General features: G+C 34.7%; 3 protein-coding genes and 1 pseudogene across 5 annotated transcripts; 2 read left to right on the top strand and 2 right to left on the bottom strand.

The window, feature by feature from the left end:
* The first annotated feature begins 3,804 nt into the window (after positions 1-3,804).
* Positions 3,805-4,607, top strand: LOC109133062 (small polypeptide DEVIL 11). The gene has a single exon (XM_019245695.2). It carries the CDS (start codon positions 4,025-4,027, stop codon positions 4,289-4,291), a length of 267 nt encoding a protein of 88 aa, XP_019101240.1. The 5' UTR covers positions 3,805-4,024; the 3' UTR covers positions 4,292-4,607.
* Positions 4,608-8,309: 3,702 nt separating this feature from the next.
* On the bottom strand, positions 8,310-10,233 carry LOC104785461 (aspartic proteinase PCS1 pseudogene; annotated as a pseudogene). The gene has a single exon (XR_015558239.1). The product of XR_015558239.1 is annotated as an aspartic proteinase PCS1 pseudogene (transcript).
* A 3,301-nt stretch (positions 10,234-13,534) lies between these two features.
* LOC104785460 (putative E3 ubiquitin-protein ligase RHC2A) lies at positions 13,535-16,094 on the bottom strand. 2 transcript variants are annotated; one of them, XM_010510684.3, is made up of 2 exons: positions 14,501-16,094; positions 13,535-13,899 (listed from the first exon to the last, which is right to left on the bottom strand). In XM_010510684.3, the coding sequence occupies exon 1, from the start codon at positions 15,780-15,782 to the stop codon at positions 14,541-14,543; it is 1,242 nt and encodes a 413-aa protein (XP_010508986.2). In that variant the 5' UTR covers positions 15,783-16,094; the 3' UTR covers positions 13,535-13,899; positions 14,501-14,540. The 2 variants fall into 2 exon arrangements, with proteins under 2 accessions (XP_010508986.2, XP_010508987.2); XM_010510685.3 differs by having other exon boundaries at positions 13,535-13,879; positions 14,501-16,056.
* Positions 16,095-16,383: 289 nt separating this feature from the next.
* Positions 16,384-17,651, top strand: LOC104785457 (succinate dehydrogenase assembly factor 1, mitochondrial). Its single transcript, XM_010510681.3, has 2 exons — positions 16,384-16,521; positions 17,084-17,651. Exon 2 carries the CDS (start codon positions 17,091-17,093, stop codon positions 17,361-17,363), a length of 273 nt encoding a protein of 90 aa, XP_010508983.1. The 5' UTR covers positions 16,384-16,521; positions 17,084-17,090; the 3' UTR covers positions 17,364-17,651.
* Positions 17,652-17,745: the final 94 nt, after the last annotated feature.

Genomic DNA, 17,745 nt, shown 5'->3' with positions numbered 1-17,745 from the left:
TATTCGATGTCTCCAAAGAATTAAACATTTTCTAACCATTTCACTAGAGAAAAAAGAGTCTAAATAATTAGCTTCGCATCTGTATTTACAACATAAATACACGAACGGCCTTGTTAAGAAAATGTACATACACACATGAAACACACACGGGACCAACCCATGAAGAATTATGTATGCTAATGCTACATTGCTACTAAAACATTTTTGAGTGTTCAAACATCGGGCTCCTAGTTCAACCCCCGACCAAAGGTAGAAAATAGGGATTGAAGAAGATAAAAAGAGTAAGCAAATAGCAACACGTGCTTACGAGAGAGTTTGCAGATTCTCTTCGTGCAAGAGAGAGGGTTTGACCGTTGACCGGTAAAAAAAAGAAGCGAAGAGCGCCGGTAAGCGGGCTAAGTCGGTCCCCCTGCGATACTCGAAACCTCGCTTTCACACATCTCTAACAGACACGTGTCAGTGGTCACGCCCACCTGTTAGCCGCACGTGCCCTCGACGTCGACGCAAAAGGAACACCACGATCTCTTCTCTTTTGACCTCTGCTTTGTTTCCTTTCTTGCTCTCACTGTTTGTTTTTAACACCCCTTCACACACAGTTTTATAAAAACTAATATATAATTGAGGGCATATCATAGCTAGTGAAATTATTTTTAGAGATAAATTAAATGGGCTTAGTGTAGATTGTCAGAATCTGAATGAGAATATGAAATTTTGAGAGTTATAGAGAGATATGTCATGTGTGTGTAACTCACTCAATCATCAATGCTTTATCTCTGAATATATGTTCCAAAAAGTTTGAACATCAAAATCGACATTGGACCTCATCCTACTAGGGGATACAGTTGAAATCAAGATAATTCATAGTAATTTAAATACAAAAAGCCTGTTTTGTATTTTCCACTTTTTTTTTGTTGCGTCCTAAATATCATTTCGGGTTGTTTCGACACTTGTTGTTCTATACATAGGTGATAGGTCCTATTTTTTTTTTTTCTTTTTTTCACTAAACATATACAAACTCATTGAGTCATTTCTGATAAATTTTAGCATTGAGCAAAAAGATAAAATTGAGTTCCAGTTTCAGGTCACAAGAATCTATTGCAGCATAGTAATTTTTGCTTTTTTCTACATTGGCAGTCTTTGATAGAAAGTAACAAAGTTATAGAGTTGTCACACTCTTCGACTGTAACTCACTATGTTTTTGTCTCATCAAATGTTGGCTTCTATCAAAAGTTAGTAAGAACTCACCCTTTTTGTCATTTATGTTCAATTGATTTGTTGGTAAAAATTTTCTTATAATTAGCAAAGAAGAGGTTATTTTAACCATGAAAACGCAGTTTGGTAAGCTGTTGTAGACTGTAGTATATATAATTGCCTTGAAAAACAAACATGAGCAAAGTGTTTTACGAAACAAATATCCATGAAACTCACCGGAGAAAAGGAAGTAACAAACAAACAAAGAAAAACTTATAAAAGTAAAAGTGAGCTTACAATACACAGACGTCGCATCCTTTGGATTGATGGATGACACATTTTGGATGTAAGCGTTTATGTATTTATCTACTTCTGGCGTCTAGTCAAGATTTCTAGATCATTTAGACATTTCTACTTACCCTATATCAATTATCATGCAACACAGAAAACGTTAAGAGATTTCAACAAACTTTGATTTTGTCTCTTTCGCAGAATATGTAGCAATGTTAAACATATTATCCCAAAAACTTAATGATATATGTGTTTTCGATGTAAAGCAAGCTTCTATATATAAAGAGGGTCAGGTTAATGGTTATAATCGTCGTAAAATGTGGTTTCGAGTTTGGAGGAGTGTTTCAATTTCAAATTAGATTATAAACAGAAATTACCACCCCATATCAAGAAAATAACCAAGTCCATAAACGTAAATTCTAGTATGCACTACTGCTGTATTTGCATTTTAAAAGATAACTGAGAATAATATTTTAAATTTTTTTTGCTAATCTCCAATTCATGAAGTTGGGCTCTAAGCCCAATAATATTGGTCTCTTTTAATAAATATTTTTTATCCAATTCATATGTAGTTTGGTTTAATCACCCATGTTTTGAGTTTACTTTTTTTCGAGATTTCTCATTCAATAAAAAATTGTATCACGTTTTAGGTTCATAGAGCAAATCTGGTAAACTTGTTACTGATAACTTCATTCATCCGGAGCTAGTCGAGATTAAGCATGAAGTAGCCCTCGTTAACCTGAAGAAAACAAAATATTAAAATAGGAAACAAACTTACTAGAAATGAGAAAAATACGGGAGAAACCCCTAATAAAGACGAACGAGAAGAGAAAGAAACATCAAAGTCAGGCAAAAATAGGAACACTAAAATAGCCAAACCAGCTTACTAACACCTCCATGTGACTGCACATCCCTTCCTTCATCTTCCTCATCTCAATTATTTTTTCTTTTTTCATTTCTTACGATTCTTAATAATGAAAAAAAAAAATCACAAAATAAATTCTATAAAGATTCATCAGGTTAAAGAGAATTTCATACAAACATTATATAATTCGTTACAAAGATAAATAAGTTATATACATTTGACAAAGATGCAAACACATAATACAATTACTATAAATTGATATAAAAATATTCTTCTTTTGTTGGTGGAGTTATTAATTGATCTGAGCAAGCAAGTAATTAACAGTTACCGGTGCAGAGAGACTGAGATTTGCTTTGATGCATTAAAATCTCCTCTTTCACTCTTCTCTCTACTCTCCCCACTTTCAGACTTTTCCTTCCCTCTTTAAACTTCATTTTTTTTTAATATATACAATAATGGAATAGGAGAATCCCAAAACATACTGATCCGATCTACTTTAACATTATCATTATTATCACAAAACTTAAAACTTTTTAGCATCTCATTTTTTTGTACACTGTTAGCAAAGATCGGGGATCCATATATCGAACGGATCATTTGAAATACATATCTTTTTCTTATGTTCGATAGACGATTGCTTTTAATATGTAGGAGCTTAAAGTTTACGTTTCATGATTTCCCTGTTAAAATGTAAAAGTTATAATGAGATATCTCATAAAGCATTTTTTGTATTGAGATTATGACAAATTTGCATTGAGATTATCTTGTGGGAAAATTGGAAATAAAGAATCAATATCTAAAAACTTATCTATTTTACGACGTTTCATGATATATGGCTGGCTAATTTTATATCTAATAAAAAAGGATTTTAAAGCCCAATTAAATTAAAAATATAATATTTGGAGCCAAACATAAAAAAAAGGGTAGCCAACTCCAATGTACAACGGGTGCATGGATATATTCCATAAACGTATCATAATACAGTTGCGCTCTTCGATTCTCGCTAGATTATAAGTTGTATTACGTAAGTTTCTAACAATATTTCGTTAAAAAAAATCGTAATTAGTTTGGAATTTTCCTCTTTATATATAGATTAATTGATGTGTTTAGTTTTTAGACAAATCCCTTCACAATATACTACTAACAAAAAGTGGTAATGGTGGGGGCAATCGAGGCACAACAACAACAACAAGGCCCCCGGGCAATACCGACTGCCACAACTCTCTGCATCCTCTTCCAATTTTTTATTTTTCACTAAAACCGACAAAAGAATACAAATATATCTATAAATATATTACCAAAATTTTAAAATCTTTTTTTTTTTTTTAAAAGAATTTTAAAATCTTTTGATTATCTTTTATTTTCTTAATTCTTTTTTGACGCCATCTCCTTCTTTTTTTCTTCCTTTTCCTAAACCGATATGTATTTTCTAAAAAACCCATTATAAATAGAGAACCCTAACTCTCTTGTGTTTCGTTGCTGACTCATAAAAAAAAATCTCCAAAGTCCGAGAAAATCTCCAAATTCCCAAGTTTGTTTCTTTTATCTCACAAAGCCATCAGTTTCCAACAAACCCCACAAAGATAAAAACTAGTATTATCTTTTCTTCTCGGTGAGATCGATCTTACACACATCAGCAAATATCTGAAAATCTGAGATCTTTCTTTTGAAACATCAATGGCGTCTTCGTCAAGCCTTGCTCGATCGGGAAGCGTCCATCTAGACGAGAAGTGGAAACTATCGAAGAAAGACGGCGGCGCGTCGAGGATCACGCGCTCTTCATCGACGACTTCATCAGCTTCCTTCAACGGCAAGAAACAGGGGAGATGTGCTTTTACGAGGAAGTGTGCGAGATTGGTTAAAGAACAGAGAGCTCGTTTCTACATCATGCGTCGCTGCGTAATCATGCTTATTTGCTGGAGAGATAACTACTCCGATTCTTAAAAAAACAAAAAAAAAACAGAACACATCTCTCTCTCTGTTTCTTTCTTCATCATGTCTCTGTTGTTTCTGTGGTCTGAAACCGAAGTTGATTATAGATATACATGTACATAAAGGGTTCTATGTTTCTTTTGGTTTCTGTACTTTTTCTTTAGATCAAATTTTTTTAGATTTGTTATGAATATTTCTGGTTTTAGAGAAGCTTTGTTTCAGTGTGAAGTTGTTTTCAAGATGCAAAAAAAAAATAAAAGAACTGAAAAAAAAAATTGTATGATAATAATAATAAGTTGATGATATAAAATAGTGAATTAGATTCGTCTTTGGACATCTTGTGACGATTTGTTTTTTGTTTGTTTATCTTTTACTTTGTTTTTGTTTTCTTGCATCTCTTCTTCTTCTTGTTCATTAATTATATGACTGTGTGAAGATGACGACGATGAATGTATTGTTTCTTCTCTTTCTCTCTATAGAGAGTAGAGTCTATAGAGAGAGTTTACGAGAGAGAGAGAGAGAAAAAGATTCCATTGGAACTGTTACGATTAAGCTATGTGTGGATCTTGTGTGCTTAGTCTGACAAAAGTTATTAGTAGTATTTTTTTTCTCTCTTTTTAATAATAAATAATTATGGTTTTAATAGTTTTCTTTTGTCAATTATTGAATTCAATAGTATTTAAAAAGTTGCAGTCAAGCTCTGTTGTTTATGATATAAAAAATTAAACTTGTAGGATTTGTTTAATGTAGTGAGACTAGGCCATCATTAGACTTGTTCAAAATTTACTTCAAAGATTATTAGAATGTGTTAAATATGAGTACGACTTCCTTTTATGCTTATACTAATGCGAGGCTTATAAAATACTACTATACAAGTTTTGGATTAGTGCTAGTTCGTTGCTAATAAAATTGGTTTTTTTTTTATTGAGGGATAATATTTTATGTTGATTGGTAATTTTGGGGTTTGGAGGTGTAAAAATTTCCTTCTCAATTAAGGGAGAATATTGATTGGTTAGTTTATTTAGGGTAGTTTTCTCGTGAATTGAAATAGTAATCGGAGTGAAATATCAAATACTAGTATGAATTACATAATTGAATAATTAATACTACTTCACTTCACATGGAAAAACTAACAGCTGGGGTTTCTTGTAGTTTCTTACCATGGGCATCTCTGCCTTGCAGAGATATCATATGCATCTGACTCCTTTAATACTACTATTGTCTACTCCATTTTTAATACTTCATTTTTTTAACCTATATGACTTATATATATATATATATATATATATTATTTTGCAAACAAACAAACAAACAAAAAAATGGCTTATTTGAAGAAATTATCTAGTACAGACGCTGTTTATTTCGTGGGTAAATTAATTGAGACATTAACTACATCTGGTTTTGGCACCCAAATCAGTACATGATGTAAGTGAGTAAGTCTGTCAATTCTACTACGGAGATTACCAATTTAGGCTGTCGGACTTAATGATGTATCAGCCTAAATATGTTTGTCACCGAACTAAACCGAACCAATTCTTTTTTTTTTCTTCACAAGAGTAGTCTTACAATACAAAATCTCAAACTAAGCCTAATGGGCTAACTTTTTTTTTAAAGGAAATTTAAAAACAAGAGGTTCAACTCTCGTGCCAGTTTTCGAAAGTGATACTCTATGCAATATCTTTCTTCTAAGTATGGGTGATACATGTCAATAACATTTTTTCATAAAGGATATTCCATTAGTTCAAGATCAAGATGGCAATATACTAATCAAAAGAACTGGCAAAGAAAAAGCGTATTTTAAGCCATCCCCACAAATCCAAGGGATCTTTGTTAAATGATTATGAATTGTTTGATTGTTCATTAGCATGCTTAATTTGGATTATTATAGATATACCCGGAGTTCCGGACAATTCCATTTGACTCTATTTATTCGTTTGTCACTTTTGTGCCCGTCTTGTTCATTTTATTATATCGACAATTATTGATGGTTACTAATTTATTATTCTACTACTGTCATTACTTCTCATATTAAAACTAATGGAAAAGAAGGGGTTACTACTGCGCATTCTCCTCCGAAAGACCAAAACAGATATAAATGTGTTCTCTCTTTAGCAGTTCTAACTACGAAGTAGCAAATGCTAGTCTATGCCATCTAGAAAGGGTTCTGCTTCAAAATCCAGAGTCATAATAATATGGAACACAAATTATATTTCCTTTTCTTTCTGGTTATATTAACTTATTTTTAGTATTTCGTCCTTAAATGTGGTCATTGGCTTCTTTTTGGAGCTAATTAGCAAAAATATATATTAGGCTAGCAAACTAGTTTTATACTATATGAAATACTATAAAATATATATAAAAAGGCCAAAGGGCAACCTCAAGGTCTAGCTAGACTCTAGCAATTGGGTAAAAAATTCGATCGATCCAAAGGCATTATTTGAAATAAATACAAAAATGTAATTTAGGGTCCATGTTTGGTCAACAATCACATCCGTGACACGCAAGCCTGAATAACATTAATAGTAGAGACAAAATTATCCAAATGATGAGAAATACTACATGCATCCATTATTCGGATAGTTTCAGGAAATTATGGGATGGAAATTTCAGTTATAACGCGGGTCCGGTTTCCGAAATTTTGATAACGGTTAATTCGGATAGATCGAAGAGATAATTTCAAACTATATCTATATATATGAGATAATATCAAGTATTTGATCATTATCTTATCGTAATTTTTAAGTTTGTTTTATATTTTGTTGTTTTCAAAATTGGTCCCCGCGTCCTATGAATAGCCAGTGGATAAATAGCAGGAGTTAAGCCACACAATCTTGAGAGTCCCGTTCAAGAAGAGGGACACATAACACATTACAAAAGCAATGAGATACAAAGACCTACAAATTTTTCCTTCTTTTTTTCTTTCTATCATTACTCTCTTTTTTCTTCTTTCTGTAATCTATATGCTCTCACCATCTATTGTTATGATATATGTTATCTGTTAGTTCAGGAACGGTTACTATCATTATTGCTACGACAATCTACAAATCAGGTTTAATGGCAAACATGCAAAGAGTATGTGACGTTTATATGCATGGACGACATAGATGAGTCGACATATCGTTTTATCTATATTAATGTGAGACAAATATAATAGTAGGTATCAAAGAAAATGAAAGATTCGTAGAATCGAAATCACTCTCTCTTTTTTTTTTCTATCAATAAGTTTTTTATTTGTTTGGGGAAATGTTATGGGTCTTTGATAGCATCACATGAACAAATATGGATACCCACCAGCATATGGAATGACTTGGGTCTCCTTGATATGCTTTGTCTCTTTATGTTACCTCCCTTGTATTTGTCTACACAATTAAAAAATAGACTAAAGTTAAAAAATAAAAATAAAGAACTAGAAGAGACCTTTTCCCACGATTATAAGAAAACATTTTTATATGTAGAGACGTCTATTGAATTTAAATTTCTGTTGTACTCATTAGTTTAAGATGGATTATTCTTTGAATAACATTTTTTTATCTTCTTGTAAATTTCCAATAAATTCAGGTTTCATACAGATTTGGCAGCATAAGTAAGTTGTTCCATCATCCATGCATGATCTATTTTGGCTTGATTCTGCCTAAGCTCTAGAGTTTTGACTTATTCTCACATCCCTGATACTCATAATGTGTATAACATTCCTACTTTCGCAAACAGTTATCTACTTATCTATAACTTCATATATGATGCATCGAGATGGATAAGTTGAGCACGAAAAAGGTGAATCTCACGGAGATAAGAAATGGACTTTTGAGGTCGAAGCAAACCGATTTCACTACATATCGTGTAGGAAGTAGCTTTTTAATATAGAGTAGGGAAGGTTTATTGTTCTCCAAGAGCTGCTAACTCCCACTAGAAAGCTCACATCAACTCGTCTCAAAACAAAGCATGGGCTTAGCCCAATCAATCGTTTCATTCAAAGCCCAACAATTTGTACAGTGAAGTGGTCCGAGCCGAACTTTTTTGATTCTCATTCAAAGAACCAGAAATTAAATTTGCATAGATGAAGAAGATTTCCTATAAAAAGAAAGGACCAAAACAAAAAGAAGATTTCCTATAATACACATTCTTACAAAAATTCCCAAACTCTACGTACGACGAACCACATCACATCGTATAAAGCTGTAATCCTCTGAAAAATATATAAAATGTATACATATATATATGGTCTAAAAACAATTCCCCACACAACATATACGACTAAACAAAGTCCTATCACTCTCTTAATCCAAGCCGTTGACTAGCTAGATCACATCTAACGTTACCAGCAAACCCAACTCTTGACTTGGCAAGATCAAACTCCATCCACACGTTCTGCTGATGATGGTGACCTATAACAAATGCTTCTATTCCCAAAAGATCGGAGTTTCCAAATGTGAAGCAATACACCTCATCTTTTCCCGCTGTTCCGGCTCCGTTTACCCGGTACAACAGTTTCTGACCCGACACACTCATCTCCGCGCCACGGAACATTAAGCTAACCACTGGTAAACCCGAGAAATTGGGCCGTGTCAACGACCCAACCCGGAAACAGAGGTCCATGGTCCCTTGGAACACAAAATTCGGGTCGTCCACCAGTTTGAGAACCGATTTGGTTTGCGTTATAAACTCGGTTTTTAAAGCCGTGTAAACCGGACCCATTAAAAACGTAAACTGTGTTCCTGAATCCACCATCGTCTGACCGGCTCCGGTATGGTCCGGTACAAATACAGATTTCGGTAAAGAGAGTATCTTTGACCCGACCCGGATTCCTTCTAATTGGACCGTGTAAGCAACCCGGTCAAAATAAGGTAACGGCGTCGTTTGGAGTACCAAAGGAGTGTATTGGATTGGACCGAGCCAGGAGTAGGATCCGTCACCGAGAAGCAATATACCGGACGAATCTGAACCGGAGATGCAATACGAGAATTTTGAGAAACCGAGCTGGTTAACAAACGATAAAGATCCCCGGTTCATACCCATTAAACCGGTAGATTTAGCGTCCTCTTCCGAATCGGAGCTTAAACCTGAGTCCATACACCCGAACAAAGTACCGGGTCGGGTTACAGACCCGATTACGAACGTGTCGTGAGCTAAGTTGCCTTCGATTGAGGTAGCATCAGCGTAGGAGATTGCCACGTGGCAGAGATGGGTCTTCGGATCGCACATGGCGGGTATAGGTAAATCCCGGGTCCGGGTCTTGCATATTGGCGAGGAGCAAGGCACAGGGGAGTACGTAGAGGATGAAACCGGGTTAAACACGGATCCCAAGTTTGGAGTCTTTTTGCAGTGAAGCCATGAGAGCTCGCTTCCGGTGTCAAGAACCATCGATATGTTTTGCGGTGGAGAGCCGACGGCGAGAGTGACGGTGAGAGTGACATTGTGTCTGAATGAAAGCTTGTCCGATGGAGATTGAGGAAGCTTCTGTGTTTTGAGAGAGAAGATGAGTTTTTGGTTTGAAGAAGATGATGTTTTGCAGAACGTTATGAGAGGGACAATGAGAAGTAGAATTGAAAACTGAAGAAACAAATTTGAAAGAGACGACGACGAAGCCATCATTATAATAAGTGTAGACTCTTTGTTACATACATACTTGACGTCTTTAAATATTGTCTTCCTTTTTTTCTTGATTTTTTAATATCCTATATTTTCCCGGTTTGTTTCGGTTTACTCGAATTATCCTATAATAACTTTGAATTTTTAGGTGAAAAAAAAAACTTGAGTTAACTTCTAAGCAATAATTCTAGTAGCTAGTCAAATCAAGGACCAAATCACTTAGGAAACTACTATTCAGAAAACATAGTTTTGTCACCAACGAACGAAAAATCATTTCACCGAAGATCGTTAGGGTTTATGTGTAGTCGATTTCATTTGAATGTTAGGGGTTAGGAGAGAGGCAAGTCTCGAGACAGAAAAGATATTCAAAAGACAAGTGAGAGTGAGTGGAGGAGTAGGTCTTTTTGGCCGTGTCTTTGTGGTTTCTGTTTAGTCTCTGTAGTTCACATCAACTTTGTTTTTCCTACTTTCTTTGTGTTCCCACTTTCTCCGGGATCTTAACATTTCTTTTTTTTCTTTCTGTTTTTGGAAGATTTGTTTTTTAATTTTCTACGGGATATCGTGTAAAGTTTTTATTAATCAAATTCAATAACCAACCTCCACGAGTTAAAAAAAAAAAAAAAAGAGATTATAGTTTGAACTTTGAATGATTGTTCTTTATGTTTTTGAATGATGTTGTTAATCTTTTGAGACCAATTTATTATCCCAAAGTTGTTACACTTACAGTAAGTATGATTATAATACTGATTTGGTGATTTGACAAAACGCACCTCCCTTGATATATATAACTCACGACCGACATAATCCATCTTACATTTTGCAATCTTTTGTCTTACTTTATGACTTCTTGATTAGTAAGTAAATACTGTAATAGTATTTTGTTACCGAGTAAATATGCCGTCCAAATTGCTACGTACAAATCGATGGGACCGCCAAAAGATAGAGGTTAAAAAGTAGTTTTTACATAAGAAATGTTGTAGTTGTGTCTTGTTTTGTGCTGTCATGTTTCCCATTCCATATGAATTTGAAACACATTTAGAATTAAAAATTGCAATTTCCAGCTTTTGTTTCTTTATAATTTATATCATCCTTTTGATTTCCGTCCCACGTTACTAATCACCTAACATTACAAGACATTCGTATAATGACATGTAAAATGGTGCATATTTTTATAAGATCCTTAATTTCAAAAATATATTTTTCAAGTAAATTTTGGATATATATAAAAGTACTTCCAAAAAGTTGAAGATAGGTCGTAACCTCACAGTAACACGTCAAACCGAGTCGTGCTTGCCTTCTAGTACATTTAAGGTAAACGAAAGTTGAATTATATATTGTAATTTTGCAGAGTTTGTCAAAGTTGGCGAAAGGTGGTGATGAAATCGACAAAAAATTTGTCAAATGTGTGCTGGAGGCAACCCATTCCTAAGTCGTTCTCAATTCTCACCAACTCCTTCCTGTTGTGTTACCAAATAACTCTTCTTTTTTTCTTTCAACCAAGCACCAACAAATATATTTTGGTCTTAGGACAAATGAGTCTCAACCAATAAAATTATAGAGTTACAGCTACAAGGTGACATTTTAGTGGTCAAAACTACACTTAAATCACAATGAAGCTCTTGACAAATTTGTCAAAAAGTACGTAACTGATAAAAGCTGTAGATTAAATAAGTTAAGTTTTACAAATATCAATCATCTAATATCCATTGATGTCATTACATATCAATCATGTTGATTATATCAAAGTTCCATTACAATTTTACCAGCCTTTGTCCAAAACTGAATGCGGCCTCGAGCATTAAATGTTGGTGATTGGATGTGATTTATGGTCACAGAACCAATCGTGGGAATGTTTCTTTATCATCTTTGTGGATTTTGTTCATGTGGAATTCACACTAGTTATTACTCCCGCCCACTTGCAAACCTGACAAACGGGGTATATGCTCCTAGAACTTTTACATTGCATTTTGGCAATATCTCGTTCGCGGAAAAAACAACACCAAGGAAAACTTATAAAACGAATTTGAAGAAGTGAAGTCAATTTGGAATTAATGCGTTATTTGTATTCTAACGTATTTTTTCGTGGTAAGGCCAGACCATTGTGTATGGGGACCCCATTCTTTCTGTTTGTAGTATTATGATCTAAAAGAGATTGAAGTGAATAATCCAATATTTGATTATGAGTGTGAAAGTGATTGAAGCAAATCGGTGAGTTACAAGTCTATGTGAACTTGTTTGTCCCGTTTACATCACTTGGCTGATAATTAAGCCTGCTAGCTAATTATTTTTTCATATTAAATCTCCGAGTTTTCCTTGGTGATACGTTAATAATAATGATAGATATGATGTATGTGTGTTATACATGTGTGGTTTTAAAATTTCCTTGTGATACAACCATGACTAAGTCTATAACATGAAATATGGATCTAGTATGGGTGAAATAACCAAAAAGTAAAGTAACATTGGTGAATAAACATGTGCACTCCAAAATTGGGTCAGTGCCATAGTGTGGTGTTTAACTACCTTTATAACATGCTTTTGAAAGCTGTATATCACAATTTGCCGCATATTTGTTATCAAACAATTGAAGTTATATCATAGAATTTTATAATATAATAAATAGGATATATAGTTCTATATTGGAAAAATAGAAGAACTATATATCCTATTTATCTCCTATATAATAAAACGAAAGTACACAATTTTTTGTGTATATTATATAATATAGGTTATAAAATTAATTATTTGATATTTGATAGGTTATAGGTTATATGGCTTGGAACTATTAATTAAATCTCGATTTAAGATTTTCTTAAAAAAGATATTCGAAAGAATATCATCAAATCTACAAAGAATATTTAATTAACCATATATAGGTAACAAAGTCTCAAAACTTAATCACTTTTTCGCGGATTAAAAGTGATTTTCGATTATACTTCTTTTTACAGGGGATGTTATAAAATTTCATAAAATTCTCATAAAAGAGGATTGGAAAACCATTGAGAAATTTTCAGTCACCAAGATGATAGAGCACAGGTAGATTTTAATTACTAGATTTTAACCGTGTATGAGCACGGGTTCGGTTATAGATAATCACATATTATCCAAAAAATATTTTAAACAATCACATAAATTATATTTTATATAAAAAATATAATATAAATAAAATAAATTTTAATCTGTGCTCTAACACGGATTAGGATTAGTTATTATTGAAAACGTTATAAAGAATAGTGCAACATTCTACTATTGTAACGGACCATAACTATCATAGTGTTGGGCTTAGCGTCACAAACGGTAAGAATGTCAAAATAATTACACAAGGCCTCTCTCAGCGAGAGTGATCTCAAAGGAGAAACGTGTTCTGTTCATGATTATAGCATGATGTCATGTGCAAAGGTTGGTGTTGTCCACCTGTGATCTAATGGTAGTATTGGTGTTGATAACAATCCACGTTAGATACTACTACTACCAGCTGGACGTCCAATATGTGCGGTTGATGATAATCTTATGGTCATATATGACTCATGCGCATACGAAACTGATTCTATATTTTCTGGTGTTTTCAACAAGATTGCTCAACAAGTTTGTCTTACGCAATCGATTTTCAAAGTCCAACCTTTTAATACGCATGTTCAAAACGTTAAGCATTTCAGTTTAAAGTAGTCATTTTCAGCAAGTAACTGATAAATGTTTATATTTAACGACCCACAAAAATATAGAAAACAAAACCAGTTTTTCAGTACTGTGGTAACAGTAAGAGTGTATTTAACATAGGAAACATAAAAGGGCATCATAAACAAATCTAATAATGAAAAAATAATGGCTAAATTACAAAAGACTGTCTCCAATAAACGACAGCATCATCAGATGCGTTGTATAAAAAACTCTATTATTGCTTTTTTCCTTCACGTTTCCTCTTAGTTATTGTATTGACCTCATCAAATTAATTGGTCGCTTTATGAGATTCTTCTATAAGCCTCTAGGTATACATGCATTATTGGTTTGGTGCCTCTGCAGTTCGAAGATTATAGCTGTACAATTTAGGTAACAAAATTCTCTTCAGGTGTTGACAATAAACCATATACTAAAAACTGTAACACACCACTAAAATATTGAGTGGTGTAAGTATGTGTACTCACTGATTGAAAACCCATAATATGGTTTGATAACCCATAACACACTAACACAACAGAGGAATGACTCAAAATACCAATTTCGCAAGAACAATTGTGATTGGTAAAATTGTTGCGAAATCATTACTACGATTTAGCTGCTTAACATTTGTGTATCACTATCCATAATCTCACGTAACGATTTCAACGACGAATAGAACAACTATGAATCTCCTTCAATATCCATTCTTCAATTCATCTACAATCTAACTTTATCTATTCACAGTAAACATATTAAAAAGAACTGCGAATACTCAAAGAACCATTTCAACTACATCTCAAAAAAAAAAACACTATTGTCACCTAGACGACTTTTGTATCAAATTTACTCGCATAGATTCAAACTTTTTTCGGAAAGAATATAATCATTACACTGAAATAAACAAAAAAAAACTTGAGAAAGGAACAAACGAAAATTTTAAACAGAGGAGTGTGTGTTATTCTTGTTTTTAACTTTTACCTGAGAGAGATGAAGGGACGATGATAACTCTAGTAAATCATCAGGCTAGCCAATTTCGTCTCCTTGACGAAGAAGACGACGACGTACTAAACAGAGAAAACGACGACCTACGGGTAACACGAATTCTGGACCCGGACCCGGACGATGCTGAAGCAGCAGCAATGGATCCAGATGACCCTCTAAAACATCCAAAAAGCCTCATGATCCGACCCGCAAACCCGTTACCTCTCTCTCTACTACTTCCATCTCTTCCTCCTCTTCTCGAACCCCAAGCTACTCTCCTCGGAAGCCTCTCGTCACCTAGTCTACCACCATCAACCTCCGTGTAAACCACCGGCATCATTCTATCTCCACCTCTCCAACCAGCAGGGATTCTCCCAACAGCGAATCCTCCACCTGGTAACCTCCAAATCGTCAACCCCGCCGCGGAATCTTCCTCTTCCTCCGCCGAAGAAGCAGTAACCGTCAAAGCACCACCAACACCACCGTTTCCATCACTAATAACATCCTCCGCCGGGGGAAGCTCGTGACGACAAACGGGACAAGAGTTTCGAATCGCAAGCCAAGGAAGGATACAATCAGGATGATAGATATGGTTACAAGGCATCTCACGAGCGGAAGATTTCAAAACAAAATTCTCTTTACAAACAGCGCAGTGAGATTGAGAATCAGACTGGAGATGATTAGATTCGATTTCAATCACAGGCAAAGCTTCGATCGCGGATTTAGAAGCAGGAGGATGGTCACAAGAACGATTGTTACGATTGGTGTTAAGCTCGATCTGAGAGATCTGATCTAACAAACGATCGAAACCAGAGCCTAGCAAAAACTCAGTCATACTAGGTGGTAAAGGTCTAAGACCAGAATCAGTACCGTCATCGTAATACATCTGAAAAGCAGATCGATCTAAACCACCTTCGGAGACGACATCAGAAGAAGGAGGAGCAACACCAACACCAGATCCACGGAGTACGATGACAGGATTAGGAGATCGGTTGCTGCTACGAGTACGAGTCACGGTTGTGGGGGGAGTGGTGGGACTGTTGTCGGCGGTTGAAGCGTGCATAGATGAAGAAGAGGAAGAGGAAGAAGGGAGAGGGAAACGAGTAGGGCTGCGATGCTGAGCAGTGGTGGTGACGCGGTGGAAAGAATCGGAAGGAGTGAAATCGAGAGATTCTTGGATGTGTTCGAGGTAACCACCGTCGCAATCAGGGCAAGAGATTGAATCGGATACCCAAACGAATCGGCTACAGCTGTAACACCAGTAAGATCCAGAAGCCATGGGAATAGGGGGATCTGAAAGGGGGGGGGGGGGAGAGAAATTAAAATCAAAAATCAAATCAAGTATTTAGGAGGAAGAAGAAGAAGGTAACAACATCTGTGGGATTTGATTTGATTGACTAAATTTGAGTTTTTCTGTGATAGAAGAGGAGAAGAAGAAGGAGAGAGGGAGAGAGAGAGAATGAAAGTTTTTTTTTTTTTTTTTTTTTTCTTTTTCTTTTTGGTTTTTGTGTGTGTGTTTTAACAAGAAGATTACAGAATTGGCGTATACCCAACCGTCCATTTCGTGTGCTGGCATCTCCTTCTTCTCTTCTTCTTTTTTTTTTCTGCTCTTTCGTAATTAATTAATTAATTAAACGGTTTTTTTTTTTTCTAAAGTTCTTCAAACGGTTTAACCCTGAATTATAATAACTAACCATAACCCCCACTAATTAATTTTGTAAAATGGTAGATTTTTGTTGTTGTAAAATTACAAAAGTAATTTGTTTTTGATTAAATAATGTAATATGGGTCATTTAATTATATTCTCTTAATTAATAAGTATTATAGAAAAAAGAAAATTAATATATGTAGGAAGATTGCAAAAGCCATTATAGTCAATAAATAAAAGCCCATTAAAGCCCAGTAAAAATTGTAAATTCGCCTTTCTCTATTCAATGGTTCCGTGTCTGCTGAATAGTGTGAATCCCAGAAGAGTTTCTTCAATTTCTCCTTCTTTCGATTTTGAAGATATTTTACAGGTACGCGCTTGCTCTTTCCTTCACAACATCATCTTCTCCTTCTTCTTCTTGCATCTCTATTCTGAAATCATCCACTCGAAGATCAGAAACTCTCAATCTCTATAGTTGTAATCTGGAAAAAAATAGATTTTTTTAGGAAATGTGAAATTAGGCCGGTTCTGGGAATATTTGTGTGATGAAAACTTTATGGAAGATCTCGTTTACTAAATGTTGTTGGCAATTCTAGTTACATAGAATTACTTCTCTGAGTTTGTGTTAGTTAAAAAAAAAAACTAATGGAATTGAAAAATCCTTTGTTGGGATGGTCACAAGTGCTTTAGTGTCTCTCTTAGTTTGATTGATAGATCCCAAAAGGCTTATGCTTTTTTCCTTGGGTGAGATTAACATTGTCTGTTGTTTTTCATGAATAACCCACCCATTTCTGATTGAAGCTTACTGTTCTATTCCCTAAACTGCGTACTACATGTTTCTTGATTGTTTCATCACTGTGCTTCTATACTTGTTTGTTCTCTGCTTGGTAATGAGTTACTTGCCAATTAATGAACTTTTTTGGTGTTTAAAGAGTGAAAATGGGAGCTTCGAAACTTTCGGGGATGCAAAAGCAAGTCCTGAGTCTCTACAGGGGATTTCTAAGAGCAGCTCGTTCTAAGCCAATAGAAGACAGGAAGAGAATAGAGATGATCGTGTCAACAGAGTTCCGCCACAACTCTAAAGAGGTCGACCGTAAGAATTTCCAGTACATCGAGTATTTGCTTCGGTTAGGTACTAAACAGCTCGATCAACTCAAAAGCCCTGACATAGTTAGTCTCTCCTCCGTGAAGGTCGTTGCATCTAAATCCTGATATTTTTGCTCTCAGCCTTTAAGGCTCTAGTGAATTTATAGATGACAGAGACAGGAACTCGATTCGTTTTCCAACATTGGTTTTATATATATATGTATGAATATGATGATGCATGAACTGCCATGGATGTTCAAGAGCCATTACAAAATAAAATGATTTGTGATCATTTGTGTATCTACTACTAATACTCCTCAAGCTAAGAGAATGACAAGATTTGTTGTATCAGATTTTTTTTCTTTGTAAGAATGCAATACTAGTGGATAATGTAGTGGTTGATTCATGTTTCAATCGATGCTCTTGCTTTACTTGAATGTGATACAGTTTCTGGCTAAATAGTAAGGGCGTTATAGGTGGTCTGACATCTGTGATCTCATTCGTTTTG

This window comes from Camelina sativa, chromosome 5, assembly GCF_030686135.1.
Source record: "Camelina sativa cultivar CO46 ecotype springtype chromosome 5, ASM3068613v1".
NCBI lineage: Eukaryota > Viridiplantae > Streptophyta > Magnoliopsida > Brassicales > Brassicaceae > Camelina > Camelina sativa.
This window is presented reverse-complemented; position numbering and strand designations above follow the sequence as displayed.

Coding starts and splice junctions, on each gene's coding strand:
- LOC109133062 (XM_019245695.2), top strand. CDS start 4,025: ATGGCGTCTTCGTCAAGCCTTGCTCGATCGGGAAGCGTCCATCTAGAC.
- LOC104785460 (XM_010510684.3), bottom strand. CDS start 15,782: ATGGCTTCTGGATCTTACTGGTGTTACAGCTGTAGCCGATTCGTTTGG.
- LOC104785457 (XM_010510681.3), top strand. CDS start 17,091: ATGGGAGCTTCGAAACTTTCGGGGATGCAAAAGCAAGTCCTGAGTCTC.